This window comes from Geospiza fortis, unplaced genomic scaffold (assembly GCF_000277835.1).
Source record: "Geospiza fortis unplaced genomic scaffold, GeoFor_1.0 scaffold264, whole genome shotgun sequence".
Taxonomy (NCBI): domain Eukaryota; kingdom Metazoa; phylum Chordata; class Aves; order Passeriformes; family Thraupidae; genus Geospiza; species Geospiza fortis.
In genome coordinates, this window is record NW_005054332.1 from 723,903 (window position 1) to 751,886 (window position 27,984).

Here is a 27,984-nt window from a genome sequence, read left to right on the forward strand (position 1 = left end):
AACAAATTACAAGCTTATGGCTAATGTCTCTGAACTGCCTGGAGTAACTTCTGATCTTGGCTTTGATCTGTCATAATCGCAGGGTAACAGAGAGAAAGTAGTGCCATTTGATTGTTTACCTTGCCTCAAATATGTTTCTTTTCGTTAGTGGACTTAAGCTTATGGACTTTGCATTGGAAAAATCTGGATGCACTGTTGATGTAGAAGCTGGCAAAACACTTTGAATGACAGAATTTATAATGAGGAATAAATTCTGAGAAAATTTATGAATGGTTGTCTAAGCAGTCTTGGAATGTAGCTGAGTTCAGATGTTCACATAGCTTTTACTGCCTTTTTACTGCAGAATTTTGGTTTTAGTAAATTTGGTACTTTCAACTCAATTTTATTCAAAAACAACTTGAACACTACTGGCTGCAAAGAAGTTGTGTATGCTTTGCTTCTAAAACTACTAATGTTCAATTTCTAGATGTTTCTGTATTGCACAAAATGTTGATTTTGATCTGAAGTGGGAAGGTTAGGGTTTCTGGAAGCTATGTGATTTACAAAAAAACAAGGACTAGTTTAATAAATCATCCATGTTCTGTGCTTATATGAAATCTTAATAGTTGTCTGAGTAGTCATGAGACACTTAAGTACCACTGTAATGATGTGGGATGCTGGAATTTGCATCCCATGTTTATGTTTTGCACAAAAGAGGAGGGGAATTGGATGCCTTAGTAAGAGATGGGATGAAAGAAACACCCATTTGTGCTGCCTCATAGCTGTACAACATAGAGCAGCCTTATCAGATGAAAATATATGGCAGAAAATTTGAGTATGTATATTTCCTTTTTATTTAAGGCTTATGGTATGTCAGCTTTGCCTCTGAACTTGATTAAGGGAACTACCAGTGCATCTTATGAACGTTTGGAGAACACTGAAGATATTGAAGAAGTAGAACAACATTTATTGAGGATTAAATCCAAGGTAAGGTCTTCACTGTTGTCACTTTCTTAATGATTTTTTTTCCTTGCTTACTAGTTCATGGTCATGCTGTAGAGTCTGTTCCAGAAAGAATAGCAAGTAAGAAATTAAGAGCTTGCAGTTATTTGAGTTACTTTGAAAGACGTGTAGTCACTTGTGTAGCAGCAATTACATTCTTTGTGTCAGTCCTGCAGCAGTAGTTATTTCTGTCTAGCTAATAAGTGTTAACAAATTAAACTCAACCTTCTCCAGGCCTGCTTGGATGGAAGAGATGCTTTGTAGATATTAACCTCACTTAGTCTGCTATCAGAAACAGCATCCAGTTTGATGATTTACTCAATGCAGCATAGTTAACACTGGATACTTGCTACAAAGAGCTGTCATGATTTAGATTCATCAAACTATTAATCATCTTTATGAATAAATAACAGCTCCAGATATTCTTGCTTCCCAGTTAATGTACCTTGCTGTTATAAATAATTTCTTTAGGAAAGCATGCAGATGGAAAGCTGTTCTAAGTCCTAAATATCCCTAGGAACACTATTTGTAAACCCATTATGGTTTTGGAGCTAATGGGAATGCTGTGCCTCATATAAGCAAGACACTTTTAACAATCTGAGTGCAAGCCAAAGGAGGGTAAGATTTCTTTACCTACAAGATGATAGGGGAGAATGTTCTGCCTCTTTTTTCAACTCATTTCAGATAATGCCTTGACCAGTGTTTTTACAGCCTTGATTGGGAAAAGTGACATTGAGGTGCCCCCCTTCCCTCCTGGCAGTCCATCTGTGCTGTTATATGCTCTGTGATAGTAGACCTTAGAGATGTTGAAGCAGTTCCAACAGACTTCCCTTGATACTTGGCTTACCTCTACAGCGTGGGCATCTTCAGTGTTCTAGACAATTTGTTGAATAAAGGAATCTAAAAAGTAGTCTGTTTAAATAATCGTGTTTTGGTTTTGCACAAAGCACTACAGCACAAAGGCATCCCTTACTGGAATCAATATGAGAAAAATGAGAAAGCTGTGACAAATGGATCATTACTTATTATGGAAGACCTTGTTTGATTATGGTAATTGGCATGCAACTGGTCTTATTGTTCAGTCTGGCAAAACTTTAGGTTCAAAAACTAGGAAGTTCTTAGTTTATGTTTATATTTTAATATGACCTTTAGTGCAAACTAATTTTTCTTGGGTTATGGGTTCTGGTCAGGATTCTGCTGCATTCTGTAATGAAAATCTTAGTTCTTCAGTTATTTATGCATTAAGTTGTGAAGAAAGTGTTACTGAGACTACTATACAGTAAAAACTAGAAGTGTGAAGGTATGCTACTGAGATTCAATATGTAGTGTGTTCTTTTACTGTTAGTGCATCAGGTAGATTTATTTCATTAGTCTTAAATAATTGAAGCTTGAACTGTTGTCAAAAAGTCATTTTTAAGTCACAGAGGTGCTATACAGGGTATAGTACTTGTGTTCATATTAAAAGTACATTGTAATCTCCAATTTAAGTGTTACGTACACCTATGATGTAGTCATAGCCTTTTTGACAAATTTAATTTTTTTTCCTCCGTGGTATAAACTGTTATATTAATTGTAGGAAGGATCCTTTAAAATAAGAGGTAAATTAATAAGGAATTTCAAGACTTTAAAATATCATTTTAGTGCATTTCCTACTATAAAAGAATCTTTTGTTTTCCAAGGATGAGTTTGTAATACACAAGCATCAGTGTTAGAAACAATTTTGGTTCAGCTCCCTAATGCCCATTTTGTTGCTTTTGCTTATAGCAGAACTGAGATGTAAGGATGTGCTGCTCACTTTACAGTGGAGTGTAATGGTTCCTGCTCAGTGTAAAGGCTCAAAATTAAAATACTTTCCTAAACATAATGATCAAACTATCTGTTACATTCACCTAATTCTTGGGTGATGCTGCCTCTTATCTGACCTATGTTTCTTGCTCAAGAAACATAAGAGTATAAAGTGGAATGCTGGAAAGAAAATAAGTGCTGAGTTGGATATGTAGGCTTAATCATGGAATTTAATGGGAAGTGACCTGAAAATCACCATGTTCAACCCTCCACACAAAATGTGGACCTCTTTCAAGTTAGATCAGGTTATTTGGATAATGACTGTGCTTTTAAACTATTTCTAACAATGGAGACCATCCACCCTGTTAAAGTTTTTGAAAATTTTTATAATGAAAAGTGATTTCTGCCACCTAATAGGAATTCCTCTTGTTGCAGCTTGTGACTTCTGCGCTTCATGCTCTTGATAGTCATAGAAATTATACATGCATGAATTATATACTAGTAATTCTTTAGAGTTGTTGTAAATAATTTAAGTAGCTGTCAAGTCTATTTTCTTGATTTGGTGATTCTTGATCTTTTGCACTCTTTTGTAATCAGTGCAGAGATGGTCGTCCTCTGTCATCGAGGGATAGACGGACATTACAGCAACTAGAAGAGAGGTTAAGGACGCTTCGAAGGAGAGAGAGGCATCTGGAGTCTATTGAGAAAAGCTGGTGGACAAAAGCTTGTGAAGCTATTCGACCTCTAAAGGTAAAACTTCTCACTTTTTGTTACTTAAATTGAAATAACTTCCAACTTCCTTTTCTCCCCCTAAATCACAGGTGAAGTTTATCAATTGCCATCCTGAATATCAACTGCACTTTTTTTTAAATTTACTCCAGTACTGCACAATGATAGATAGCCCTATTGTGTGTTGCCCTATTCTTCTAAGTTCTTCAAAGCCCTCTGATATTTACATTTTTTGTAATGGAGTTCTCACACACTTTCATGTAAATAATGGTTGTTTTTGCATTCTTTTCTGGAAGAGGAGAAAGTGGATGAACTGTTGGTTTGACCAGTGTCATTGGAGAGGTGGCAATTTCATCCTCCAATCCACTGTCATTTTTGAAAGTTTATAAATATTGGAGTTTGAAAATAAACTGCCCTTCTTTTCGCCTTAGAAGTTCCAGCATGCACCTTGTTTTATTTCATGTCCTGTTACAACAATAGTGAACTCTGAGCTGTTGGAAAACCTTCTACTTTGTCTCAGCTGTGATTAAGATTAAAAATGAGCAAAACCTAGCAGATTTACTTTGGTGCTACTGCCATAGAAAATCTGAATGTCTTACTTTTTAAATCAAAAATATGAAAATGGGAAAATGGGAAGAAGGAAGAAGTCTATGGCTGTCAGTTAGCTTAGGTTAATCTAAATTACATGTATCCAGCAGAAATGAGAGACACTTTGATAATATATGCATTTGGAATAAGCATCTTGCCAAGGAATTACATGATAAATAGCAAGCTAGCTGAGTAGAATGTAATGTTGTGATACTTAACCAATGCAAGGGAGATGGTTACTGGGGCAAAGCTTTTATCTTGGTCTCTTTGATCTTAGGACTTTGATACTTTGATATCTACTTTTCAGTAGATACCTGGTTTTGAAGACTAGTACCTTTATGAACAGTATTGCCATATAAAGTATTTCTTGCCAACTAGAAGTAGGAAGAAATTTCAGCGTTACTTTCAACTGTAGGCTGCTTTTGGGAAAGCTGGGAGGGGTATGGGTAAACCATTTCTTCTGTCATTGCTGCTGTTAATGCTGAGTGCTGGGCTGAAATTGCCGCTGAACAAAAGCTTTCAGTGTGCAATTCTTAGTGGAGTTATCTTGCTATGATACATTACAAATATAGACTGAGCTCTTTCATTGAAAGGACAAATATCCCTAACTATTCATCTTAACAGTTTGGAGGCTTCCTTTTGATTTAAAAATACTTAATACAGCTTGTGTATAAGGTATTAAGCTTCTACAACTTTTCACATAAAGCTCAAATTTGAGAAATATGTTGGCCGTATATTTTGTCCCTGGGACTTGAACGTTTCATTGTGTCCTCACAGGAAAGCATACAATAACATTAGTTACAGGTTATCACCTACAGTCTGGGTGGTATTCCAGTGTCTCCTTGTTTTCATGGTTTGAAAGCTTTGTGTTCACTCAGTAGCTGTGACAGTCACTGTGAGTTGTTGACTCATGAATCACAGACTGAAGCAGCGTTGCTGGTGGATAATTTTTCCTGATAGATTTTTCTTAGACTATGGTTGTGCTATGAAGCATGTCAGAGAACTCGTTTGCTTTAACTAGAGCTGTTCTGTGAAGGTGGTAATGTCTATCACTTAATTGCATGTTAACTCTTTCAGAGCTGTTTTAGTGTTGCTTGAAGAGCCTTTGGGATGTCTTTGCAGATATATAACTTGTGAATTGTTCAGTTGGGCTTTAAGAAAAGGTGAAAATATGTTTGATATCCATATGTAGTACTTCTGTTCAATGTAGAAGTGCAGAAAGTATCTTGGAGCTTTGCTCACTGTTTTACAACATTTTCACCTTCAGTGCCTTAAATTTGGATATTACTGTTCAATTATGTGGCTGCTTCTCAGACTTCAAGAAACATTCCATTTCCTGTGAAGCAAGTACTAGATAGAGAATCCTTTTTCTGCTTTATATTTGAGATAGTCAATTTATGGGAGTTTCAGGCTCTTATTGGGACTGACAGAACAGAATAACATGTTCAGGAATTGCATTTAATTTTCAAGGTCTTTTATGGCATTAGCATAGTGTCTACATTCGAACTTCTGTTATCATATGTCTTTGTATAGTGTCCTCAAGTGTTCTTGCTTTAATTATTTTATTACTGCTAAGTATCTATGAGCATGTGATTTGTTGTTAAAGGCAAAACTTTTTTCTTTAAGTAGAAAGCCTCATTTGATGATTATTTTACTCACAGCTTATTCAAAGATGAAGCTGTTAATTTTTCAATTCAGTCAGAAGCTTCACATCTTAAGATCCCAGGGAATTGAGTATTGGCCAACATGAGGTTGTTGAGTAACGTTAAATCAGTCTAATTTCTTTCTGCAAAATGTGACATTTCCTTTTTTATGGATTCTTACACTTCCATCTGATACTCTCAGCAACAAGAGAAATGTTGTATACTCTAGGAGTTTTAAATTTTTTTTTTAGGGAAAACAAACTCCAGAGCACATAGCTATGTTTGCTCAATATGTGAACAAAACTATAGGATATGAAACATAGAAGTCTGCTCAAAAATAATAAGTTTGCAGTATTGCATCTGTATTTTCATGGTGTACTTCACAGCTGTTGGGAGCAAACTGGAAATGCCTAAGGTAATATAAGGAAGTCAAGTGCTCTGTTTTGAGATCTCCATGAGCAGAGATGCCCGCTCTTTCCAAGGCTCAACTCTTTTTGTCCTGGCTCTGGAGTGGCACAGAGGGAAATAGGGAAATGGGAAGTTGCCATTAGTCCATAAAACCTCTACTCTGCTGTTGCTTCCTCTTCACACTTTGTTTCTATTCCAGTGTGAGGGGACTCCATGAACTATAGTTCCTGTCAGAAGCACCTGTGGGATCTCTGTAGGCTGCAGCTTCCTTTAGAAAATATCCTCTTGTTCTGATCTGGGGCTCTCCATGGGCTAAGTGTGGTTATTTGCTCCAGCATAGTCCTCTTAATAGGCTGGGATAGAAATGTCTTGCTCCATTCTCAGGAGCAGCACCTCTTTTGCTGAGCTTGGTGTCTGTCTACAGGATGAATATTAACAATTTTTTGGAAGTTATTTTTGAGGCTTTTTAAACAAGTACCAACTGTTTGTGGATTTCCTAATGTTAGATGTCACCTCAGAAGACAGGCATATTCCAGAGGAGATACAAATACCTGTCTAGTGGGCATAGCTGGCAGAAGGTAGTGAAGAATTATGAGATTCAGACTTTTGGCCTCTATTGGTTTTCAATATCTATTTCCCATACAGCTAATAGCTAGTAGGATTTACTGTGGAGAGGTTAAATCTTAGTACATTTAATTATGTGGAAATGCAAAACTTAATACTTACCTTGATATTGATCTCTAAATCTATATCTAATAAGACCTACATAATTTGAGTTGTTGTGTAAGTGATGTTCTGATACTGTGTTAGAGTTCGCAGATGGAAGTTTATCTTCAGAATTTAATGAACAATAATAGCATTGTATCTCTGAGAGTCTTTAATGAGCAGCTGCAATATAGTTCTTAACCTTTTCATGATGGTTGTGTGACAAGTTTTGAGGCTAATAAACCTGTGAAACTCCCTCATTCATGTGGAAGACCATGCATTGTGTACCTGCATTTAGAATTTTGAAATGACTGTCGAAGTTTCAGGTCTAGCAATCTGAAAATGTTGTTTTGGGAAGTTCAGTGCACTTATCTGATTGTATTCCATGACTAAGATTTCTAGGAAAATACAGTGAAACTGTTGGAACTGTAAGTGAATGATTTTCCTGTCTGGGCTCTCTTCTGTGTATCATCCCCTAAACACCCAGGGGAAAAGATTGTGAGGGAGAAAACCTGTCAGAAGGAGGGAGAATAGTTTCCTGAACTAGGTGATAATCCAAAAACACAGTAGGTGGTGTTCTGGTTGAGGCAGCTTGGAGAATCAATTCTTGGCTGGAGTGCTGTATTTGTTAGGCATAACAAAAACACTTCTCTGTATTTTAATGGAGACCTGGCATTTGGGATTGGTTTTTTTTCATCATTCCCAAGTGTCTTGGTCATTGTGCATTTCAGAATAGTGCTACAGAAGGGTGCTTTTACTCAGGAAGGGTGAGATGTTCCTTGTAAGCTGTGCTGTTGCCTCCTGTTGGAAGGTGGGCACACATGAGGTGGTCAAGGCTTTCCAGATAATACGGAGAATACAGGTTGTGAGTTCTGCTAAATGCTATTTTTGTTAAATGTAATGTGTCATCTCTTTTCTTAATGTCACTTTTGACATTGGGGTAGATTTTTGTGTTACAGTAGAGCATGTGATATGAGTACTTGACAAACAATGTTTAACATGGTAAAAGTTTTGTGAGCACTTCTCTCAAGTATTTACCAAAAAGTTACTGTTTGAAGTGTATTTAAGCCCTGAAGTGCTCCACAATCATTAGTTTCTTATTGAAACAAAGGCAAGTGTTCACTTCTTGCATCAACTGCCAACACTTTCAGTTAAATTGTTTTAAATTTTTTACTTGTAGATTGTGTGGGGAGTGTTCTTCATCATTGTGGCATTGCTCTTCACTGTCTCTCTGTTCTTGTCAAAGTAAGTGCATTTCAGCATTTTCCTTGACCATTTAAATTACCTAGTTTCTGCTCTAATAGAAAAATTTGGATGGTTGCCTCAGCCCCCTTCTTTTCAATGTTACATTTCTGTCAATAGAGCTGCACTTCTCGTTATAATAGTTTATATTGAAATGGAGCAAAGTGTACCAAAACAAACTGAAGAAAAAACATTTTTCGGGTGGGAAACAGTTCTGATTCAGCAGAGAAATTAAGTATATATGTTCAGGAAGTTTTAATTCAGATGACAGAAGTATTCTGCTTGCTTGAATGAGTCTTACTGCAGGTACTTCGACGGGTTAGCAGGTGCTTAAAATCTTGCAGTAAATTACATGTTTAATCCATTTTGCTGTGCATTACATTGAAATGGTTTTATAGTGTCAAAAGCAATATAGCCAGCTGCAAATCTGGTAGATTTCAGTGTGAATCGACACTAGCCAAAGGTCTCAAATATTGGCATTTTTGATCTGTCATACTGGGGACATATGCTTTTTGACCCAAACTAGGGAAAAGCAAAAATGCTGAGGAGATGCAGAAATCAATACATCTTTCACAGAACAAGTGCAGTGAGTGTGGTAAAGGAAAGCATGTGTCTGTATAGATGTTAGACAGCTGTCACTCTCTGGGATTAGTTCAGTTTGTTTTGTTTTGTTTTTTTGGTTTTTTTTTGAGTTTCCCTTTTGAAACTAAAGACAGAGCTCTGGGAGAACTACAGCACTTACCCAGTTTTTCTAATTACTGCAGTTTGGACAAAGCTCTGCATTCGGCTGGCTTCGACTCAGGATTTATAATTCTAGGAACTAATCTGACCAATCCGTTGAATATGCTGTTACCAGTTCTTCAAAGGGTAAGTAAGGAAGTGGTGATATACATACGTAAGGATGCTCTTCCATTTCCTTTTAAACTTCTCCCCAATTAATTACATTAATTAAAGCAATATTGTCTAAATGTGGGTTCAGTAAAAGCAAGGCAACTTCCCTGTTTTTAGTTACTATTTACGATATGAAAATCTTGGGTGAAAGGAATCTAGTTTGGGCAAGGAAGGTGGTGCTTGAAAGTGATCTCTATGTGATGAGAATACAGTGGCAGCAGGGAATGACAGCAGTTGTAGTTACTATGCACAGAATAAAACAACTTTGTCACATGTTCTACATACATTCTAGTTGGTGTATTGATCAGTACACCAGTACATCAGTGCATAGTAACTACAACTGCTATAACTTAGGCCTTTTTAGTCAAGTAAATGCGACTTTTCACTTTTTAAGATATTGCACACTGAAAAAAATGCAACATTGGCTATATTATAGTAAGGCATTAGTCTTGGAAGCAAGCCCAATGTAAAAACATGCATCAGTTAACTTTAGTAGAGTTGGATGGCAACAAGTACACATACAAATTTGAGTTTGTGATGAGTAAACTGAGAAAAAGAAAAGCTTTGCTATTAAACTAGTGCTTTATTCCTCCTCCAGTTGAGGTATTCCTATATTGTTGGTGTAATGGGTCAGCACAATGCATTGCTTCCCCATAGCTTTTAAAACTGTTGAACATCTAAGCTTGTAGTTCACTGAGACAAGTAGTGTTCAGCAGCAATGTTATCTCAAGCTTTTATTAATGTAAATATAAGTTTTGTATGCAAATATGATCAGAAAAATAGTCACAAATATGCAGTCCTAAAATAATTGTTGCCACTGTGGACTTGTCATTCTGTGGGTGTATTTAAAATAATTAAATATTTCTTGGTCTAAAAATGCATAACACTTCAACATTAAGGCATGTCTTAAATTAATAAAAATGCTTAATGCTTTTCCACATTAATTGTCTAAGCTCTATTAGCAGCAAGCTATGTTAGCTATATTTGGAATCAGCTATGTAAAATAGGACTCTGACTACCTCAGATATAAGCTATAGAGGTAGAAGATACTTAGTTTTGAGTGGGATAAGAGCTTTCTTCCTTGTCTTTTTAACTGCTTGTGTTCTTGTTTTAGGTTTTTCCACTTGATTATATTCTTATCACAACCATTGTTATGTACTTTATCTTCACTTCAATGGCAGGGATTCGAAATATGGGAATATGGTTCTTCTGGACACGGGTAAATTAAGAGTTTGTTTCTAATACTCAGATATTTAAAAAATATGTGCTCTTGAATATATTTAAGATTTTTGTATTGCTTCAGGAATGTGGGATGTTGCCAACAGCATTGTCTGTATGTCTAATCAGCGTTAAAAGCCTATTGTACCATTTGCACTGCTTTTGGAAGGTGTTTCATTTTACCAAGTTATCAGACTTTTGGGCCATTAACACAAATAGAACTTAATTACGTTGAATAGCTGTGCTTTGAAATTTAGGTAAATACACCTGAAAACCTGCTTTGAACTCCTGGAAGTTGCCAGAAGATAATTTTAGCAACCTCCCACTTCTGGCAGTAGATTTAAAACTTATTTGAACTAAAGAGCTTTCTGAATGCCTTCAGGAAAAAAAAAGAGCTATTTCATTGTATTAATATTTGTTTTTCTGATTTTAGCTTTATAAAATCAGAAGAGGAAAAACTCGACCTCAAGCACTCTTATTTCTCTGTATGATACTTCTGTTGATAGTTCTTCATACAAGTTACATGATTTACAGTCTTGCCCCACAGTATGTAATGTATGGAAGCCAGAAATACCTGGTACAGGTGAGATGCTTTTTTTTCTGTTTACATTTTATTTTCTGTATTAAAAGTGTACTGCTTACAGAAACTTTGAAAGTCAGATGCAGTTTTCAAAGAGATTTTGGTAGGCAGTTTTATAAATACTGGAAGGGCTCTTGGTAATACACAAGCCAGAAACTGATTGCACTATATATAACACAACTTAATTTCCCAAGAAATTGTGACTTAGTCATGTCAAGACTTAGTGTGAAACTGAGGTTTGTTTTACTTCTCCTGATAAGACAGTTGATAGCTTCCACTAGATTTTGTGCTGGTCTGCTTAGGTTGCTGAGTGACTGCAGGGATGATTATTTTGAATGTGTAAAGCTGTGTACAGAATGAAATCAGTACTGTCCCACAGTTGATGATTTTTTTATCATGACAGAGAACTTGGTACAGAAGAAAATATTAAACTGAGTGGAGCTAAGTGTGTGCACATTCGTCACATTTCAGGCACTTTGGATTGTCCAACTTCGTGAAACTCCATGCAGTTCTTGCACTGTAAAATATTCTACAGCATTAAGCAATTAAAATTTAATCTCTGATTTTGTTATTGCACTTTTGTGTATTTCAAGATTTTGATTTTTTTAAGTCTTTCATCTTCTGTACCTGAAGAATTAAATTATTGTGTTACATCTTAGTTTGAGTGGCAGTCTGCATATTTATGGCGAAGTTCAAAGTTGCATATCAGAAGCATCTTGAGAGGTTTCATGGATAGCTGTTTATTAAGGTCTGGTATCTCTCAGGGGTAGAGTTCATTAGATCTGATCATGCAAATGCAGAAAACTAACCAGGTTATGAACTGGTTGCTTATTCAGGCACAATGAAGTCAAGATCCCTTGGTGTGCTGTTTGATGTTTAAGTGTCACAAAGACAAAACTGTTGAGCTGGAGTAGTCAAAAGAAAATATTTAAATGACATTGAAGTGATTGGATGCTGCTTTGAGCTTTTGGAATATCTCTGTACTTCTCTGTGAGGATGTTCCTGTGGGAGGAGAACACACCTGCTTTACAAACCAAACACCTACTGACTTCCTTCAGCTGCAACGAATTAGTAATTTTTGTAATTTATTACTATCAATTCTCTTAGTTTAAACAGTGGATACAGAATTCTTGGGGCAAAAGGGTTACAAGGAGAAATTGAAATTGGAATAGTGTTAAATAGGCTAGAGAAGAGGAACTTTCTCAACTTAAATGTGTTGGTGTGGTAGGATTGTCACTGCAGGAAGTGGAGGTCTCAGTAAATGCTACTTACTGCTGACTTTACATTTGAATTCTCTGGTAATGGGCAATTGGTCATCCTGATACCAATCCAAGCACAGTAATAGAATCACTGTAGGGAATGTGAATATTTGGTATTTAGAAAGTGTAATGCATTTTATTAGATTTTATGCTAAATATACCTAACAAAATAAACGTGCTTAGGTGTGCATTGGCTCAACTTGTCAGAATTAGGGTAGTAGTAGCATGAAACTAAGATGAAAGTCAGTTTAGGTGTGTTTACATAGAACTTTGTGATAAAGTTTGTGGACAGCATGGAAGATTTCAATAGAAAAATAAATAATAAAGGCTGTAGCTAGCAGTTTGTTTTGCTTTATGAATAAAATAAAATGTGTGTATATTACGAGAGGCAGAAGGATTGAGACTTAACAAATACTTGCATGTTAGCTGTTTATGACAAGAAGTATCTGAAGAAAAATACATAATTTCTGAGAAAAAAAGGGTCAAGAGAATAGAGCACAGCAGTAGAAAGGCTCTTGTCATTCTTGCAGCTATTGCAATATAATCCTGGTCAGCACTGCAAGAAGGATTAGCTGGAATGGTTGAGTAGAGCTGTAACTTTCTGTTTAAAGGATTACAAAATGTTCTGGTCAAGATAGCCATCCTGAGTCTTCAGATTATGTCTCATTTCAAAGAGCTGTGTTTAAAGTGCATAATCTAATTTGAGTAGAAACTGGTTTTATTGTTAAAATAACATGAGACATAAAGAATGTGCTGGTAAATTACATCTGGGCATCTCTGGCCTACCAAATAGATACAAGGTTTTCAGAAAACATACTCTCCAAGAGTATTTCAGAATGTATCAGAAACATTTTCTGTGTCTGACTACCTTGGCAACTGGATGTTAAATTGTGATATTTTGAAGTGAGGAGAAATGGAGTCTGGGAATGAAGAGAAGCAAGGTATTTTTCTGTGGAGGTAGTAATGAAGAGGTTCTTAAGAGTTATTGAATTGGTGATTATGGATTTAGGAGTGTCCAGGAACGTAACCAGGAGCAGGGCAAGTGAGCTAGACACAGCAAGCTTCCTGATGATGAGAACCTGAGAACCCTGTGCACCAGCTCACTTTGACAGTCCGGGTTTTCATTGTGCTCTCACACTACAGTTGATTTCATCCTTTAGAATTCACCACTGTTAACCAGCAGTGTTTAAGAACCAAGCAATAATGAGCATTATTCCAGGAAAGCTTAGTGGATGGATGGGCTGATAGACATGTGTATGACAGTCTGGTGGCTGATAGACTGTAAAAGGAGCACTTCCCCCCTCTGCATTGCTCTACAGTAATTCCAAATCTAGTAATGTGTCGTGGTAAGTTATCACAATCTATAGTAATGCATGGGATAGGTTAGGTCACTGTTTGAATCTTGGGATGTTTCCTTTGGAGACTGTTACTCTTGGCAGGAGCTTTTAATTTGGAAGTGCTGGTAACTATTCCTTTTAACTGAATATATATATATATATGAAAGTGGAGCTTTTGTGAGGCAATTAACATTAACTAGACCTGGGCTACTTGCTTTATTAACTCTGAGCAGTGGTGTGTTCAAAGCATGTGACCCCAATTCATCAGTGTCTTCAGCTGTGGTGTCTGTAGAAAACTTGTGAAAATTTCTTCTGGATGTTGTTCTTCTGGATGTTCTGGAAGTATTGTTCCCATACCAACTGAATCCCTCTGCAGGAATTTGTTCAACTTTCATAGCTCTTCAGACACCAAGGATAGCTTAGCTTTACTTCTTGAAGCAATTTGTCTTAACCGTTAATCAGCAATGACTCTTTCTATAACCTTTCACAAAGAATTGTATCCATATCTAGGTTACCTTCTTAGCTTTCTAGCAAAGCCATTACTTTGCCTGTGCTTGAGGTATAATTCCTATTTCTGTTCAGTAAGACCAAGGGTTATTATTTACCTTTGTCTGAAAGAAAGACCACTGCTTGCTGGTATTTGTACCAGTGGACCTTTAAGACTTGATTGACTCAGACAGGAATTTAAAAGCCAGTACTTGCCATAAGCAACATGGATGGTTTTCCCTGACTGGGGACCAGAATAGCAATGATCACTTTCTTTCTTCAGTCATCACATAGATAATTTGGAGGAGTGGAGCTAAATTGCAGGACTCAGAGTCTCTCCATTGTCAGTAGCAGGAATCCAGAAGTATCATCTCGTGGATGGCTAAGTGTGGAAACAGATCTCTTCAAGTTCTTGGTCCTTAACATAAGCAGAAACTAATCATGTAGGTGTAACAGGCTATATCCAAACCCTTTATATAATAGCTTGCTATTTTCTCAAGTGTCCAAAATGTGTCAGCTCTTGAAGCCCGTACTGAGTTATTGTCCATAGTTTTGTCTCATGCTTGGCCTTGCTGCATCCTGCATTCTGCCTTGGAGTAGATGGGATAACAGACCACTAAAGTTTTACTCTGGCAATACTTACACTAAAAATGTCTGAAATTATAGGAGTGTTCATGGAGAACAGTAATATAAGACCTGGAAAACAGCATAGATGTTGTCAAAGAAAGCCCATAGGTCTAGTTATTGTTGTATTTAAAGTTCTGTTAATATGGTAAAGTGAATGAGATTAAGGAAGGCAAAACTTTGAAATGGCTATATTGTAGTTGTTTTGTGCTTTTAGTGTGCCCCATGGAATTTTACAAGGTATGATACTGTTCTTTTGAAAGAAATGCTTGTTGTGACTGAGCAGTATAAGCTGGAATAATGACAGTCAGCTGGAATACATTCTGGAGATGGGAAACTGCTAAATGTACACTGAATGATTGAAATTTAATGTGTTCTGCTCTTACCCTGTTGTTTGTTTACACATTCTCTTTTGTTCTTGATGCCTGTGACTAAGTCATATTCAATTTAGATCCATTTTTTAGGACAGTCTCCCCACTTCCATGGGCTTGCATGAAACAAAATTAACTGCATGTACAAATTGCTACTTTTTTGTGCAGATACTGAGTTGTTTCTCTCAACTGTTCAAAGTGAAAGCTGAATTTGCTTAATATTGATAAGCTTCCTCAGAGAAGTTACAGCTTAGTTTTATGTGCCAGCTTGTACTGATTGCTGATATGTTTTAAGGAACTTTTTTCAGTCTGAAGAAAAGGCATTGACTCTTACTGATTTCTTTAGAGGATTTTCTGTTTAGGAAATCACGAGGGTACGAGGAAGTACAAGTAGGTATGTGACCCTTTAAAGTGAATCAGTTATGAAAAAAAATCAGTGTAGAGCAAAGGATTTACATTGGGCTCTGCTAAAATTATTCACTGATTGTTCAAAAATGTGGAAAACAGAGTTGATGTTCCCTGAAATGGTCAGTTTTCCAAAGATTTGGGACATTTAAGCAGGTACATTTGGGTTTTCAATAGTTCACTTAAGCATAATTTTTCTTCTTCCGCTCTGGCAGTCCAAATATGTTGCATGCCACCATCTGTCTTTTAGACCTGAAGTAAACTGTATTCATTATCATTATCAATTCTAACAATTCTGTGGTGTCTTCATCACCAAAGTTGATTTTCAAATTAATTTTATGCACAGTTAAAAGGTTTATTTTCAGAGCTCAAGTATATTTTTCACAAGTCTTCAAAAAGAACACAAGCTATTAATTGTTTTGTTAATGAAATCTTACTTAGAAATGTTCTTGTTTTACTGCTCATGGCTTACTGTGCTTATGCTGTTCAAAATACTTTTCAATAGTCTACGAGATTTAAGGGTTTTTTATTTAATTCACTGGAAAATATACGTGGATTCTGCATTATCATTGTCTATGGAAGACTGCTTCTGGAAGACTAATGTACTAATTTTCCATATTTATAATGCAGAGTAATAAGACAATTGATGGTCAGCCAAGGAATGTGACACTTGTGTCTAAAGACTGTGATGCAGATGCACCTGAAGGTAAGATAAATTAGTTCCTTTTATTTCCATTGTAATAGGTGCATGCTCAGCTGTAATAAGCAGTTTAATCTGTCTTCATGGCTTTCATTTGCCTAAAATGAAGCTTTGATGTATAGTTAAGTTAAAGCTTACTTTATTCATTTGAAGGAATGACTATTTTTAGTAGAAACCATGGGTAACAAAGCATTCCAGTTAAATTTAAAATCTCACATTTGCTTTAATGTGTATGTAGAAGATCTTAAAAATAAACCCCAGCTGGTGAATAGCTTAGCATTGAAAGTGCACTTCACTGTGTCTGTTTATCATACAAACATGCAGACAAATATTCTATTTGGTCTCTCAAGGTACTCAGGAAAACAAAGGTCTGAGCTTCTCAGTGGAACTTGAGATTCTCAGTGGAAACTTACAGATAAGAGAATTACATAATTTTTAATGAGATGTAATTGTAGGCTCTTCCATGAGCAACAATACTAGTAGAACTAGAAATCTTAGACTATTTTTCTCTAATTCTCTTAGAGGTATGCTGGAGATAATAGGGAATGATAAATTTTCTCAGCTGTATTACCCCATTTTTGACTGTTACTTGAGCAGAAGATGTATTATGGTTATTCTGGAGTTAAGTAACGACTAGCCAGCAGATGGATAATGCTGGAGTGTTCCTTTACTTTCCTATGCAGGCCTTAATAGTTGATTTTTTTTTTTTTTTTGGGAGAGAAACTAGTAACATTTTATTTAGTGCTTATTCCTCAGTGAAACTCGAGTAAGCTTGTGAATGACTTTTAGCCTGGTTTTATTAAAAAACCAAGCTAATTGAAATCATGCTGTTTTTATTTTTTGCAGTGTTCCTTTACACTTCCTTTCCTCTGCATATATACGATTTTTTCACAGATTGAATTGCAGAAGCCATTGCAATACTGGTAGTACTCTTTAAGGTCACAATTATATTGATTACTAACAGTGATCTCAGCTTAAGATTTATAGCCTTCAGAATTGTCCAGATTTTTTTGAACCCAAGCATTCAGTTGTTCTTACTCTGGCCAACTTTCAGCTCCTCTGTATGAACAGCAGTTGTACTGTGTGTGCATTTCTATCCTTATGAAAATGCTTTACAGTGTTAGTTATTAATAGAAAAGATAAATAGTTGTCCTGTGTTCTCCTCTTATTATCAGTATTCTGTAACACCTGATCTTTTGACTGCTTCTTGAAGCTCTTAATACCCACTCAGTTTTTCTCTACTTTTGTTATTGGAAAATATGAAGCTTAATTATTTTTGTACTAGTAGAGGTAACTGGACCATTAGTTCTTTGTTCCGAGTCTGTCAAGCCAGGTCTCTTCTGCAGGGCAGTTCCCTTGTATTTGTCTTCAAATTTATTGTGCTTATCTTCAAATTAATATATGTGTTATTTATTGTGCTTATCTTCAAATTAATATATGTGTTATTTATTGTGCTTATCTTCAAATTAATATATGTGTTATTTATTGTGCTTATCTTCAAATTAATATATGTGTTATTTATTGTGCTTATCTTCAAATTAATATGTGTTAGTCTTGTTCCTGCTGGTTCATCGCATTTCCCAAGGGTGATTTTTATCCCCCATTTTTCCCCTTACTTAAAACATTTTTTTTGACAGCTATGTTTAGACTTAATGCTGTTTCAAGTATTTTGATATTTTGACAAATATAATTGTTCAATTAATATTTAAGTTGTCCTGGTTTTGTGAGTAAAAATAGTAACTCTGGCAAAATTTGGAAGAGCAAATGAGATCACTTTTGTCCAAATTTTACAGATGCTTGTTTCTTGTAAGCAGCTTCTTGACTTGGCCAGTATCTGCTGAAAGCAGAATATACTCACTGCCATTGATAAGCTTGTTAGTCTTGACCTTTGTGAGAGAAATTAAAATAGTCTGATTTCTTCAGACTTTGCTTAATTATAGAAACAGGGGTTAGATTTAAATAAACTTGCTCAATTCCACCCATACTTGAATTGTTTTGAATACTTTAATACTTCACATGATTTTCTTTCTTAGTTTACTTTCATCAATGGAAACAATATGCTGATGCTTAAAACTAGTCTTCTAATGTCCTGAACAGAAGTTGGTTTGTGTAAATGGTGGCTTTGGTTTGTCATCATCATCATGTTGTTGCAGTGGCTATCTCTGAGTCATGGTCTCCTTTCTTAATAGAAAAGAGGTGAAGATGTTGATATGCTGTCCTGTGCTGAGCTAGTATAAGTAGAAAATGGACGGATATTTTTTAAATATGAATATCAATGTGATCAAAAGGCTTAAGTGGAGTTGTGTTAACTGTAGATAATACATTCAGGCCATTAATGTATTTTTATTATTGAAAGAAAAGTTTATTTTGTAACAATCAACTTTTTTTAAAAAGTTGCATCAGTGAAAACACTTCAGTGATTGTTTAATCAGTTAGTCAGTTTTAGAAACTGGAGATGTAATCCTTACCTTGGAATACCTGTAATTTTTAATAGCTGGTAACAAAACTAATGAAAAGTAGAAGCTAATCTTTTCTGTGATCAGACAGAGCATCTTGACAAGTCAGATTTATTTCAAAGGTAGGAACTAAACTTTTAAATACAATTTCTCTTATTTTTAGGGATATTAGATGTGGGCAAAAATAGATGCCACTAACTTTAAGATAAAGGAAGGTTGGTCAAGTACTTGCAGTTTGAATTGCCTTCTTTGGTACTAGGGTTTTGTGTAAACCAGTGAACTGTAACTAAATGCAAACATGGATTTGTCTCCTCAATTAATTTTGTTCCACTTAAACTGATTGAATTCTAACAGGTGTTTTTCCTTAAACATAAAGCAAGCAATGACCTTTTAATGGCTGTGCTGATAGATAAGCTTATAGCAATCTGCTGTCTTGTGGAATGCTCAGATATTGGAAATATGATCTCTACTTACTGTTACTAAGTAAATTGTTGGGTTTTTTTCTGAGATGGTAGAAGAGACCTGATCAAGTTGTAACAGCTAATACTTCAGGCTGTGTTGGGCAGTGTTTCCTGTAGATTTGTTTCAAACTAATGTTTTGTTTGGTCCAAAGGACAATTTCACTTCCTGGAGAAACACAAGGCAGTTAAAATGCAATCTTACAGAAAACACATTCTTGAGTATTTATAGTTATATATATGTTTTAGCATTGTTATCGGCTTTCATTCAGTAAAGCTTGTCTCTATTTACTCCTGATATGCAGGAGGTAAATCTGTTTTATACTCAGGTAAGGGCCATAATAGTGTAACTACATGAAACAGAATAGAAGACAAAAAATATTAGAGCAGGGCACATCTTTTAAGTCAAGTACCTTTTCTTAGTTAATGATCTTGCACAAAAAGTTTGTGTTTTGGTTAACTTAAAAGACTCTTTAAGTAGTCTTTTGGGGGCAGCAAGTTATTTTTGTTTAAGTTACATTTGTTATAGGCAAAACAAGCTTTAGTTTTCCATGTTCAGTACAGTTGGGCAAAAATATCATTTGATGACTGTTCTCAAGGCTAAATGACAGCTGAAATGTTGGGTCCACAATTTGCTTGAGTATAAGGTAAAGCAAAGAAGTTCAATTATTTGATTACGACTCTTGCAGTGGGATTAATGTGTTGAAAGCTTGGTATAGGTTTGCCTTAACAGGTTAACGGGATTTAATGTAAATGAGCAATCACTCAGCTGCAAGCCTGAGCTATGATCTGACAAACACTATCGTCCTCTTCCTAGATGAAAAGATCTAGTTTTTAAGCATCACTCACTTTAAATGCATAACTTGCTCTGAATCCCCCTTGGATTTTCTTCCTTCATTGAAGAAATGAGCCTTGCCCAAGGCCTGTTACATGCTGGGTAGAGTCTATCTGCTAGGCCTTTTTCATAGACCTGTGCTAATTTGGAGCTACATGTGAAGTGAGAAAAAAAAATCTAATTTCTAAGGCTTTGAAATTACTTGATCTGTGCTGCCTTTTAAGACGCATTTATTAGGTAGAAGTCAAAGTGTTCAGTAGCTCAGGCTTTATTTTTGCCTGAATAAAGACTAGATATAGACATTGCTCAAGCTGGAAAGGGGGCCCAAATACGAATGCCAAAACAGGAGCATATTCTGTTTCTCTTCTAGAGAAATGCAGGAAATGTGCAAAGGGAAACCACAAGCAAGTTTCTAAGAACCCTCTATTATTATTATATTAGTAGTTTTGTATGAAGAGTTGTATGACTGTAGGTTATCACTTCCAAACTGTTGTTCTAAATTAATTAATTTGAAAAGTTACAAAATGCCTAACATAAAGTGAGGATTTTAGTGAGTACTTTACATTTTCCTGTTGCTTTGTGAATGACTTCACTAGTACTTTACCCTGAATCTATACTTAAACCTAACACTTTCTAAGTCCTCTATAACCATAAGAACTCCATATAGATAAGCACAGTGGTGCATGTCTGAGCACAGAAAACCCTGTTTGGCACCTGTAAACAATATGAACAGCTAAGACTGCTATAAATATCTTTTTGCAGTACATTGTTCACTGACATGCAGGTCTAGATATGTCAATTCCAACAATTATTTTTCCTAAAGGAGGAGGTTTTGATAAGAGTGAAAATAGTAGGTTAGGCTGTCTTCTGCTTCCTTTGTAGAGTGTACATCTGTGTTCATCCCTAGAGTATTGCCTTTGATGTTTATCACTGGCTATATCTTTATGATAAGAATTGCTTGCCTCTAGTTACTTTAAAATAAGGTTTTCAAGGGAGACTCAGAAAATGCCTCTTGAAGAACTTCAAGTTTAAGGAGGCAGTTCGTAGGTGTGAAGTAACAATTATGGCTTGTCTTGAAACCCTTGTGGCCAGTGCTAGTAATTAACCTGAATTGTACACAATGTTTCAATGGATCTCTACTTTCAACAAAAGCACTGAGAATACTTTTTCCATCAGCAGGCTGATCCAATGGTTTATTGCTTCCCTGTAGAAACTGGGCATTATATCTCTTTGGAATTAAAGTGGCTTCAGATTTAGCTTTTGGCTAATGCTGTACCTTTTCACTTTATACATGGACTTGTAGCATTAGTATTTTCCTTACTCGAGGGTACTTAATAAACATTAAAATTAAGTCATCCTTTAAACTTATGAAAAAATGAGATTAACAGGTTTAGCTCTTCAAATCTCGTTAAATGTTTTTCACCTAGCCTGTTAATACATGCAAATCTTGGCATCCTCACAGATTCTCTGAAACCAAAGTGAAATAGAAATCTTATAGCTAGATGAAATTTTGCATTATAATGCCATAACTGTGCTAGGATGAACTCCAAATCTAAAACAGCCAAAAAAGGACCGACAGACTCTCTGAATATATAGAGGGAAGTGGTGAAAACTCTTGCTATGTTTGGATAAAGTTTGTTTGTGCTTGGTTGTAAGACCCAGAACCTTCTTTCTACAACTACATCCTTCATTCATACATAAATGCAAATCCTGTTCCTACATGTCACTTCATTTAAATTTGACTGTTGGGGAAAAAAATGGGACACCCAGATCATTCAATAAGACAGTACTTTTATTATTTAGCATTAAGAAACTTTGATTAGTGGCTTTTTTCTTCTTTTGGCACAGAATCTTGGAGAATCCTACTGGAAGCCTCCTTATGCTATGAAGCCCTGCTAGCACTGACGTGACTTAAAAATTCTTGAGCCATTTAATGTAAACATTCATAATGTGTAATTATCATTAAGAAATTTTGTGACCGCTGCAGTTGTTTGTTTACTGTAAAATAACTGCAAATAGCTATTGGTTATCCAGATTTGTAACTTTTGTTACAAAATCAGATCTATTTGTTGTAAAGCCAAACTGATTCACGTTGATTACTTTTTTTTTCAGTCTGTCTAGTTTTGTATCAGGTTGTGTTTGATTTACAGATAGACCATGAGAAGTATCATACACAATTTACCTGTAGCTTGAAGCACTGAAAAAAACCACAGAGTTTGCTTTCTAAATAATTTGTCCCAAATAGCTTTTTCAGGCTCCTCATTAGTTCCTGGTTTCCAGGTTTCTGGCTCTTCCATAGCCTGCTAAATATTTTCCTTTGTCAGGATTTGATTCCAGACCTACTGAGCAGCTTCTGTTGAATAAGATAGCTTTTTGGACTGGGCTTATCTGGCTACACTTTTGGTCTCTACAGGTCTAATTTAGGTGCCATCTCACTACCACTTCCAGCTAAGCAAGAAAAAGCTGCACCAAAGCCAGACAACTGGGATGAAACAGCAGGCAGCTTTTTTTGCTTGTATGTTAGACCTAGATTTTAGAAGATTTTAGATAGCTGCAAACTGTTGTTTAACATCTGAGTGATTTGATACTCATGCTTCTGTTGTGCTCTGTAGTACTTCAAAGTGCTGTCAGCTTGAAGTGTTGGAAGCTTAGTGATTCACATCCCTAAGTGGGGAGTTATTGTAGCTACATACAACCAGTTGGGAAATATTTTCAGATCCCTGCTATATGTGAGTAGTATGTGTTCCAATATGCTTTTCAGTCTGATAAGGGATTAAAGGTATAATTTTATTGCAAAGTTAACCTTGAAGCAAGTGGTGCTGAAGCTGTTTGATACTGGCATTATTGTGAAAGCTGAATGAGCGATGAATTGAAATTTAAACAGTTTCTGGGAGAAGTTAGGTGAGAGAAAGATAACTGGTATGGGATGCCCCAACCCAAAAGTTATAAAAGCTTTGTTTAGGTGATTAATTTTAGCTTGTGAAACCAGAGAAGTAGCAACAGTAGAGGGGCTGGATTGTCAAGTGCAAAGACAGGCTCAGCAGCTGAATGAGGCTACTATTAATTCTGTGTGTATATGTATATGTGTGTGGGCATATATATCACAGCAGAGAAGAATATGGAATAAGTGGGGATATGCTCAAAAAGTATATTTAGAAAACACTTGTAGAAGCTAATGACTAAGGGGCAATTAAAAATGTAGCAATTTTTTGCTGTTTAGCCAACAAGAAAAGAAAAAAAATCCTGTATTTGTGGCTGGGGCAGCTGTTGCTGCCATTCCATGAATCTGTTTCCAGAGAAATGTGGAAGTGATATATGAAATACGGTCTTTACCATAAACTTCTGTGGACTTTGGAAGCACTGGAGTGACCTGAACACTATGAAATATTGATCAAGATGTTAGGTTGTGAGATGATAGGTAGAAAATGGGGAAATTTTTAATATACCTGTTAATATCCTTCTGTAGAGACTCCTGAAGCTTGCTTTGTCTCAACAATTTGATCTGTGATACAAAGCCATACCTAGAACCTTCAAACAGCAGCTCCTTTTTGCAATAACTTGCAAAAAGCTTGATTTATTCACAGCAAGGTTTGGATTTTTTGGCAGCAAGGCTGTATGAAATAAGTATTTGTGGATACCTGTATGCCTTCAGTATTTCTAGGGTCTGAAATTTTGCAGTGCTTAGATGTTCAAGCACAGGAAGGATGCAGATTTTCCTTTGGAAGTAGTTTTGAGTGTATTTTAAGTAAAACTAAGTTTTGCTTGAATCTGGGGACATAGACTTCATCTGTCTTTGAATAACATTATCGCTCTGGGGTTTTCTATCCAAAAATACCATTGTTATTTATATTTGTGTTGTGTCAATATCTCCCTTCATGTCATGATTTTGAGTACATGCAGGACCAAAGAGGTAATCTGGTCCAGCCCCCCAGCAAGGGGCAAGTAGAGCAGGTTTCTCCCATCCATCCAGCTTTGAATTTCTGAGGGACAGCCTGCTTCAATGTTTACCTATGCTGATTGCCTCTCCTACTATTTAATAGGTGTATTTCTTGCTGCAGCTCTGTCATCTGTTGTACTGTAATGCAGGTCTAGGAGGAATCTGATTTATTACTTTGTAAGTCCCCACTAGACAGCAGAGCAGCAGTAAGACGCACCTGCTAGCACCTTTACTTCAAGCTGAAAGAGCTTCATTGTCTTCTGTGTGCTCTGAGCTGTTGCAGTGGTCCTGCACTAGATTTGCTTCAATAAGTCAATGCTGCTTTTGTACTGGGCAGCTCATAGTGGCACCACTGCAGATGCAGTTTGTCACAGCAGTAGAACTGATCAGTTTCATGGAGTTTCACTGCATTCCAGATAGTGAAGCCTGATACTCAGTTACACTTTTGAGTTACAGATGAACACTGGTAGCTACATGTTCTGCTTGTCTACTGGGAGATGAGGTCACTTTCTGCACAGTTGCATTTCATCTGGCCAGCCCTGAGCCTGCACTATTGCATGGTGTCACTTTGTTCCAGGTGCAGGGCTTCTGTCTCCATTCAACTTTGAGGACTGTTTCAAGGGGCTTGAAAACAGCCCTCTTCCAAATCTGACCATCTAGTGTGTTGGACCTCTGCTCTTGATTTCTCCCCAGTTTGATCTATGAATTTACAGAGGGTATAATCTGTGTCATTGTCTAGTTGATTAATAAGCAGGTAAAACAAGTGTACAGTATTGACTTTCAAATAATGCCAATGTTTATAAATTACATTGTTCACAACAATTTGTAACTCTTCCCTAAGAAACCATTTCCTTGAACATACTTTTGTGAAAGCTTACTGTGTTTTGAGATGTACAAAAGACTGACCTCATCAGCAAGTTCTCACAATTTGAGTTTTCTGTGCGCACAATCACATTTTAGACTTTAATATTTGGCTTTGAACAGAATTATCATTGTAATTCATCATAAACTAGCTAATTCACTTCCTGAAAGAAGCCTTAATTTGAAAATAGCACATTAAATGTAACTATTTCTTACCATAATGAAAAACTTCATCAGTGGACTCAAAACGAAAAATAGTTGACTCTTCTGGTAGTCATGACTATTTGTACTTGTTATTCTTAATTTTAAAAATTGCTTTGTCTTGAATCCTGGCTGTTTACCTTTGTTCCTTGGTCAGCACTACATATGTGCATCGAAGATAGTGTATTTTTTAAATGGTGGCATTTAAAAAAATACAAAAAAAATCAAAAATGCAAAAAAATACAATGTCTGTTGGAGGCTTGGTAGCTTCCCATGTGTACTTTTTTCCACATGATCAAGATACATCTAATACTCACATTGATCATTCTGGATAGCAAGTAGCTATCTTAATTTAGGCTATTCATTATAACTTATTCTACTTTGAGTCATATGGAGGAATCAGTTAATGAAAAATGTCATGTCAGCCTATTAAGTAACATTTGTTCAGAAACAATAGCTAAAATTTAGTTATCTGCTGTTGTAATGTAGCATAGAAATATTCTCGCAAGGTCAAACTATTCCAAAATATTTATCATAATCTAGTTAATTCAATTATTATTGAGTGCCATCTGAAGGTCTTTTAGTTGTTTTTTAATTCAAGTAACCAGCTGGAGAGCTGCAGATGGTATTGACAATATTATCTTCAATTCTCAAGTATCTTCACCAGCATTTCTTCCTTAGATGGCTGTGAAAAGTGAGCTATGTAATCATGTAAGTAGTGTATCACTCAGAGCTTTAGAAGGCAGGAAATCTTTATTTCAACTGCACCTGGGGAATATTTCCCAACCTGGGGTCTGAACTCGGGGACAAACCAGCAGTTTTTAGGTTGCTTACTTTCTCTGGTGTTCAACATGTTCGCACACCAACTCCTGTTCTGAAATGACCTTTAGGTGGGGTTTGAAGCATAGTAAGCATAGTATAAAAAAACAAGCCAACCAACCAGGAATTGATATTTTACCTTATCCTGAACTCAGTGCATGCCCTTCCTTGCATTTGAGAGATGAATGAACTGGCTTGCATGTGCTGCTGGCCATCCTCTAGCATGACCCCTTGAATGCCACAGGTTCAGTGTCCTGTACAAGCCTGTACTCTCTCTATCTGCGCGTTGAAAATTGCTTGGAAATTTGATTCTTAATTTTAAAATCTCCCAGTTAGAAATGAAGAAAAACACACCTGCATCAGAAAATCCTACTTCAGTATTCTTGTTGTTAGAGAAGTAAGGTTTAACCAGTACAATCAGGTCTTGTGTACAAATAAGTCTTCTGTTATCTGGGTTGCAAAAGGCCCAGTACATGCTGGAATTTTTTTGTGTACATGTAATTAACTGACTTTTGATTTTTACAAAACTTATATAATCCTGGTAGCAACACAGTTTTTCAGAGTTCTAAAATGTGTGTTTTAATCCAGAACCTGCTTTGTATGGCTGTGGTTTTATATAAAATGGGAAGTGAGTTTCCTTTTGGACCAATTCTAGTTAATCATTGACACATCTGCATGAGAAATTGTCCCAAGTAGTAATAGGGTTACCTATGTAACTTGTAGCTTTGTGTAACCTGTCATAGTCACTCCACCATAACAAGTGTCCTTTTTGTATACATTCTTGGTGGTAAATTCTCCTCCTTCTTGGTAGGAGAGTAAATTAGATGTAATAGAGTGTAATTGTTCTGCAGAGTTAAATATTGCTAAATGTTGCTAAAATATTATCCTACTATATGGTATTAAGCTGATTTTGTTGTTCTGTGTTAATCAGTACTATTTCCTTTCAATTTAGATCAGTGTATTGTCACTCGGACGTACCTGTTTCTTCATAAATTTTGGTTCTTCAGTGCAGCCTATTACTTTGGGAACTGGGCATTCATTGCAGTAAGTACTTGGAATTTGGAGACCTCTGAACTGAGCTGGGTAATTTACAGTAGTTGTCATTGCATCATTTGTATCACCACACTGCAATTTGTTTTACTTACATTGCATTTATATGCCCCTGAACTCAATAACAGTAACACTTTTTACTTTAAATTTGCAGGTCTTTTTAATTGGATTAATTGTTTCATGCTGCAAAGGCAAGAAATCAGTCATTGAAGGTGAAGTAGATGATGATGATTCAGATATGAGTGATGATGAACTGTCTGTTTATTACCATTGACAACCTTTTGCCTTCAAGATGAAAAAATGTAAAATTACATTGAGAGTCATGCCCGTGTGGAACTTGTATCCAGATAAGCATCTTTGCACCTGTAAAAATAAATGAAATGAGTGTACTCACTGAAAGGGATAAAAAACCTGAATATCACTTTGAGTATCACTGTTAAATGAGAACAAATGTTGAAGCTGACCTTGAATAATATATAGAAAATATTGTTTTATGATTAAACATATGTGTAACCTTCTGATGTATAATTTGATGAACTGTTGTAACTACTTCATAATTCACGATGCTTTTCTGTTAACTTAGGTTTTCTTAAATACTTTCATGCTTAACTTGTAGGACTTTTTTTATTCATAAATACAACTAAAATCCTGCAAAACAGTGCAAATAGTGCAGGAAAGATTTGGATGAAGTTTACATTTTCAGAAGGACTTGACTTTTGCATTGGTTTTGCTGTGATTTCTGTATAAAACTAGAGCTAACAAGAGACTTTCCATTAAAGTATGCCAAAAATATTGTTTAAATGGTGAGTTTTCAATCTGTGAAAAATAAGTAATTTTCATACTGTGATTTCCACTGAGTTACCATGGAAATCCTCAGGTAACTATGAGATGGCTTTTGCTCTCTCAAAGGAAGTCATAGTGTAAATTACAATATTCAGCACTGATGCATTGTTTTAGTATGGTTAAGTTCTGAAACTTCCAGGTGCCTGATCTAGTCATAACCAATGGAATAATTAAGATGTGATTAATTTTTAACTTATTTTTCTCTTTAATGCAAATTGTCTAGTTTGAAGTTCTTTCAATATTTAAAGTAAATGTTGTCAATTTGTTTACAAACCAATATGTTTATATAAACACAGTTCAGAAATATTTTTGTCATTCGTGTTGTCTTTGCAAATTAATCCTATTTTAGCTATATAGTTACTGAGCTGTATTTCTAAGGATGAAAAAAATCTTCATATATCCTTTGACAGACTCTGAAAGAGAAAATGTTTACAAGGACAGGTTTTTAAGTTCTAATGCTACCTGAGGGACATTGCAGTCTATGCAAGCACATGGAAAGGTTATTAGTCTTTTTTATAAGACTAATTGTTAAATAGCTATTAGAATGTAGGGTAGTTATTAATATTATGTCT

General features: G+C 35.8%; 1 protein-coding gene across 2 annotated transcripts in view; it reads left to right on the top strand.

The window, feature by feature from the left end:
• Positions 1 to 27,370, top strand: part of LMBRD1 (LMBR1 domain containing 1) — an 89,013-nt gene extending 61,643 nt beyond the window's left edge. The window contains exons 8-16 of one of the 2 annotated variants that reach the window (XM_014307295.2): positions 841 to 966; positions 3,364 to 3,516; positions 8,020 to 8,084; positions 8,846 to 8,948; positions 10,087 to 10,191; positions 10,624 to 10,773; positions 15,883 to 15,958; positions 26,472 to 26,563; positions 26,724 to 27,370. In XM_014307295.2, the coding sequence (XP_014162770.1) occupies positions 841 to 966; positions 3,364 to 3,516; positions 8,020 to 8,084; positions 8,846 to 8,948; positions 10,087 to 10,191; positions 10,624 to 10,773; positions 15,883 to 15,958; positions 26,472 to 26,563; positions 26,724 to 26,843 (990 nt within the window). In that variant the 3' untranslated portion in view covers positions 26,844 to 27,370. The remainder of the gene's footprint in view (positions 1 to 840; positions 967 to 3,363; positions 3,517 to 8,019; positions 8,085 to 8,845; positions 8,949 to 10,086; positions 10,192 to 10,623; positions 10,774 to 15,882; positions 15,959 to 26,471; positions 26,564 to 26,723) is intronic. The other variant, XM_031057605.1, reaches the window with a different exon arrangement.
• The last annotated feature ends 614 nt before the right edge of the window (positions 27,371 to 27,984 follow it).